The sequence below is a fragment of the Zea mays genome, chromosome 10 (assembly GCF_902167145.1).
Source record: "Zea mays cultivar B73 chromosome 10, Zm-B73-REFERENCE-NAM-5.0, whole genome shotgun sequence".
In the NCBI taxonomy this organism is placed as follows: Eukaryota; Viridiplantae; Streptophyta; class Magnoliopsida; order Poales; family Poaceae; genus Zea; species Zea mays.
This window is the reverse complement of record NC_050105.1, coordinates 90,084,322-90,090,270: the sequence shown is the minus strand read 5'-3', so window position 1 is coordinate 90,090,270 and position 5,949 is coordinate 90,084,322. Positions and strand designations below refer to the sequence as shown.

The 5,949-nt window shown below is 45.6% G+C and overlaps 1 protein-coding gene across 1 annotated transcript; it reads left to right on the top strand.

Annotated features, from left to right (window-relative positions):
* The first annotated feature begins 264 nt into the window (after positions 1–264).
* On the top strand, positions 265–2,065 carry LOC103641365 (benzyl alcohol O-benzoyltransferase). Its single transcript, XM_008664719.2, has one exon. The coding sequence runs from the start codon at positions 505–507 to the stop codon at positions 1,903–1,905; it is 1,401 nt and encodes a 466-aa protein (XP_008662941.1). The 5' UTR covers positions 265–504; the 3' UTR covers positions 1,906–2,065.
* The last annotated feature ends 3,884 nt before the right edge of the window (positions 2,066–5,949 follow it).

Here is a 5,949-nt window from a genome sequence, read left to right as displayed (position 1 = left end):
TATTTAGAGGGTTAAAATTTATTTAAGAGATTAAAATTTAAATTTAATGGTATTAAAGAGAAGCTATAAATTCTGATGGTATTGAAGGGATTGGTATAAATTTAGATGGGATTTTTTTTTAAAAAAAAAGCGTGAACCGGAACAATAACGGCACCAAAGAAACACACGCTACGTCACCTCAACCAACGAGACCTGTTTCACTTGGGAATTGGGATCCACTGCAATCAATTCGAAGACCACCGGATGGTCAGCTGCATGCACGAAATTTCTCCGGCTGGTTGCATGTGTCCACCACAACTTACTGCCTGCTGAGTTCAGCATAGTTTATTTGTTTCAGAAAGAGATGCAAGGTCCAACAAGGCACCTTTCATAGCCATGCATCGAAGCTCTTGATTGCTTTGCTACAGGGAAGGACATTTTCAAAGCCACCGGTGGCTCCGGACATTTTGCGGTCAAAGCATTCAGCACCGAAGCAAAGAAAGAAGGGCTGAAGCTCGCGCAGGCATGTCGACGCTCGCCTTCGCTGTGCGCCGGCGCGAGGCGGAGCTCGTCGGTCCTGCCGCGCCGACGCCCCGCGACACCAAGCGCCTGTCGGACCTGGACGACCAGGCCATTCTGCGGCGCCACGAGCGGCTCATGTTCTTCTACCGCGGCAGGTCCGGGTCACGGGCCACCAACGCCGACCCGGCGGCCGCCGTCCGCCGCGCGCTCAGCGAGGCGCTGGTCCCGTACTACCCGCTCGCGGGGCGGCTGCGGGAGGTGGAGGAGGGGCGGAAGCTCGCCGTCGACTGCACCGGCGAGGGGGTGATGTTCGTGGAGGCCGACGCCGACGTGCGCCTGGCGGAGCTGGAGGCGGCCACGGGCGGGCTGAGGCCGCCGTTCCCGTGCGTGGACCAGCTGCTGTTCGACGTGGAAGGCAGCGGCGGCGTGCTCGGCTGCCCGCTGCTGCTCGTCCAGGTGACGCGGCTCCTGTGTGGCGGCTTCGTCGTGGCGCTCCGCCTCAACCACACCATGTGCGACGCCCACGGCGTCGCCCAGTTCGTGTCCGCGGTGGCCGAGCTCGCGCGCGGCCTCGCTGCGCCGGCCGTTGCGCCCGTGTGGTCCCGGGAGGTCCTGGAAGCGCGCAGCCTACCGGAGCCAGCCGGCGTACTCCAACCCCATCGCCGCGACCATGACGTCGTGCCAGTAGTACCGCAGCCACCGCCGCCACCGCCCGGAGACGGCGACATGGTCGTGCGGACATTCACCTTCGGCCCGCGCGACGTCGCGGCGATCAAGAAGCGCCTCCCGCCGCGCCTCCGGGACACGGCCACGAGCTACGAGGCCCTCACGGCGGCCATCTGGCGTGCACGCACGGCGGCGCTGGAGCTCGCGCCTGGCGAGGAGGTGAGCCTCGTGGTCGTCGCCAACTGCAGGGGCGTGCGTGGCCTGGGGATCCCCGACGGCTACTACGGCAACGCGGTCGCGTACCCGGTTGCTCGGGCCACCGCGGGGGCGCTGGGGCTGGGCAACGCGGTGGAGCTGGTGCGGGAGGCGAAGGCGGCGGTGACTGCCGAGTACGTGCGGTCGGCGGTGGACCTCCTTGCCCGGCGCCGCGGGTGCCCGCCAGCGCTGGCGACGATGGCTAACGTCTTCGCCGTGTCGGACAACCGGCACGCCGGGTTCCATCGTGTTGACTTGGGGTGGGGCGTGCCCGTGTTCGGCGGCGTCGTGACCACCGTGTTTGGGGCAAGCTTCCTTGTTCCCGTTAGCGGCAGCGACGGGAAGGAAGCCGTGGCCGTGCCAATCGTGCTGCCACGTCCAGCCATGGATCGTTTCGCGTCGGAGATAGAGATGACACTGACACTGACCTGCCACGCCGCGGTCGGCTCAGCAGCGCCGCCACCACCCCGTGGGAGACTTTGAACTTGCCTTGCCTGCTGCGTTACACGAACGTAACGTCTACGTAGAACGTCCGTGTTATGCGTTCCATGTTTACAATTTGTCCGTGACTATGCTGAAAATAGTCATCTTTGGATATATAGTCATAATTATGTTAATCCACGCGTGATAGTGGAACTTAAACTAAATTATATCCCAACATATATAGGTTGGGATGAATCCGACATTACTCAAAGGTCTTACACGTATAGAAACAACGATAGATAAGATGCCGGTCTTATATATACTTCCGGGCCCTCCTAAATAAAATACAAACAATCAGAGTTCAAACAAGATCTTAACGAGATAAGAATAATAAGCCGAGTTAATCTAATCGCGGGGGTCTAGACCGTCCGCCACTTTAGGCCTTGTTCGGTTATTCCCAATACACATGGATTGGATGGGATTGGAAAAAATTCTTAATAAGTTTGACTTATTTGGGATTCAAACCAATCCAATCCCACTCAATCCACATGGATTGAGAGCTAACCGAACAAGCCCTTAGGGTTCAACTGATTATACGTTTCTTCTAGTCGCTGGCAATATCACACATTAATTATAAAATAGAAAATATACGACTGTCCTCAAGTGTTACTGCAATGCATCATACGGTCATACCTCTAGGACTAGTATCTCTCTCGAATAAAATTCTCATTACATTTTCATAATTAATCTTCTATAGGATATCATTTTTTTCAAGTGCAATGTAACGAAGAAAATCCAATGTGATCAACTCAAATAGTATGTGTACATGAAGTTCTGGCTCAATTAGTGGATTCAAAGGCTTCAAGATAATAAAACAAAACAAAAGAAGTCCAAACCTTGGCAGCACGACAATTGCCGATGTTGTCCCGTTGTGATGATGTGATGCCTCCTAGCTAGTGCATTCAGCCTAAAGGCAACAAAACTATGATGCTAAGCTAGGAAAGAACAAAAAATACAGAACGATACTAGCTAGACTAGACAACGTCTTGGTACTACTTGTGGACGTGCCATCATATCCGGTCATTATCGTTGGTTGGCTAATGGCCTGGGCTTCGCAGGAACATATCTGAAATCTATACTATATTAAATCACCAGTTTCAACGGTCGTTACGTGTCATCTTTTTATAAATAACTCCTCAAACATATTTCAAATTAATCTGTTGCACGTATATAGATGGCCAAACGGTGGCTCGGCACGGGCCAGACGCGCGCGGGCCACAACTTTCCCAGGCACGTCATGCCGGTCTGCTTACTGTGTCGGGCCAGCCCGTCGACCCATTTGATTGAATCAGCATAAAATGTTAAAAATTACTGTGTCGGGCCAGCCCATCGACTCATTTGATTAAATCAGCATAAAATGTTAAAAAAATAGTGCAAAAAGTGGGGTTCAAACTCATGCCTTGATGGAAGAATGACGGGAGACACTTGGTGAAACTGTCTAACCAGTATTACATCATGTTCAGATGTTTTTATTATTGAATATAAATTATATATGTATATACGTTTTTTGTAAAATAAAAAATATAATCATGTCAGGCCGGGCCAGTACTACGGACTGAGGCTACAGCCTAAGCACGACACGACGTTCTTGGCTCTTGCAAGCATTAGGTCGTTTCTCAGACCACATTAGCGCAATGGACTCCATGGTGTTTGAGGTTGCTGAATTGGATGGAGCAACAATGATTTGTCACACTAACAGTAAAATGAAAGGTTATTTGTTGGTTTTAAACGTTAGTAATTGCTACGAAGTAGCATAATTTATATGAAGCATATCCAGTTTTTATTGATGCCTCACTTTAGCAATTACTCCATATTTTGATCTATCTTTTTTATAAGTTGAGTTTATATGACTTATTTTAGAAACTTGAGCTCACAAACTTTCTCTTATTTGGTCTCTGTATGATGGAATTATGTCATTTTATAATTTCTGTTCGTTTAGTCAGTCGTTGTGAACTCTCTTTTAATCGCTCACTCATTGGCCGTGTTGTACCAAGACATAGCCAGTTGTTGTATCAAAATAATATTATACGGAGAGCGGAGACAATTAATAAAAGATCTTGAATTTTTTTGATAGATAATTTATATAAGTATTGTTGTAAGCCGTCGCAAGTCACGGTCAATCGACTAGCCAATTTTAGAGCGTGGCTCACGCGTGCCCGTTCTCCTCCCCTATTTATTTCATTCACCTCCGCCGCCGCCGTGGGCAGGGCTCAGATGCACTCGTGTCTCGCCGAGAGAGAGAGAGAGGTATGCGACCGTCTTCTCTCCGTTTCTTCCATCTCATCTTCCTTCTCTAGCATATCGACTTTCATGCATAGCGCCTCCCCAATCCATGCTTCACCTCTTGTTCTTCTTCTTTTTAATGGTTGAATGAATGCTGATTATTGATGTTTTTTATTCACTTTCTTGACACTTTTATTACGGAACACGAGTGGATCTAGAATCTTGTCACGTCATGGGACAAATCTACACAGGACAGCGAGAAAAAATTTTAGGAGAAAATTCTTTAGGAGAGAGGATAGATTTTTTTTATTTTTGTTTAAATTATTATCTAAAATATAAAAAAATGTAGGAGAGAGTATATATAGAGGTGAAGGAATGTTTTCTATATTTATAGTGTTTTTGGAGGACATCGTTGGAGGCTATAGAAGAGGAAATCTTCTCTAAACATAGGGTACATGACCCTTTATAGGCTGCCGCTAGAGTTAGCCTAAGAGTATGTCCAACTATCTCTTTTAACACCACTCTCTAAATTCACATCGTAAGAGTATATCCAACGATATATTTTAACCTCTCTAAATTCCCATTTGGGTGGCTATTCTAATAAAATTTGTTCCGATAAGAATTAAACCAACAATGAGCATACATTTTAATCCATTTTGTATATATTGTTGTCTTCTATTTGAACTAAATTGTTTCTGAGTTTCCTTCTTTAGATCATTCAAGATTCGAAAACTATCCATTACCATGGAAACCATTTTCAACATTCTTGGTTTTAGTTACAATCTTTTTGAGTAAGACCATTCCATAAGAAAAAAAATCACTTATGCCTCATCTTTATTCAACACATATGCTTATCCATTCATCAATTCATAAAACCAAAGTCCATATTGCATAACATGTCTAAGCTTCTCATGAGAGACCAATAGATATCCAACAATTGAAGCCTCTTTCAACATTTATTTCACATGTTTGTCATTTATGCATTCTATTTTACTTATTTTGGACTCATTTGTCACTTATATCATTTTCTTCATAATATGAGCCTAAACTCTATCAAGTAAACTTGGGACTAAACATTTGTAGTTCCCATGAAATTTGTTAGCCACTAAATCATGTTATCATTCAATCCACTAAAACACACCTAGTATCTAAACACATTTTCAAGCTCTATATATAACTCTCCACTCTATATAACTTTTTAATATCTTGTTTGACACTTTGAAGAGCTATCTCAACTCTTTATTTTTCGTGAACAAGAAACAATAAAAAGAAGATGGAAATATTTCTAGACCTATTTGAAAATTTTCACTTTAATCTATATTCCTATCAATATAAAATAATATAAAGAGACTCTTGGAGTTTCTTTAAGACATCTCTAATAGTTTGGTAATATCGCTCCTAACAACTTCATATTCTAACTCCCAATCTATCCACACTTGAAAAACAGAGGCATCGATTCGCAAAAACATGCATATGAGATGTAATCTTTATCATGTGTGGTGATTTTTTCTTAGATAATCCATCACCTCAACTATCATTACCGTTGGAAATACATCTTTGACCACTATTTTTAAGCCTGAGAATATTGCAAAGTAGAGTTTGTAATCAAAATTCTGTTTTCTAGATTCTAAGTGTGAGTTAGTTGTAACGACGACTGGCCATAGGACAAGTAGTTACAAGATGCTCTAACCATTACATCAAACATAGTATAAGGCCCTGTCTAGGAGAGCTCCGCTCCCTGGTTCTTCAACTCTGCTCCTTGATTCTCCGAAGGAGTGATTCCAGTGGATTCCTAGGAGGGAGTAGGGTTGGGAGTTGATG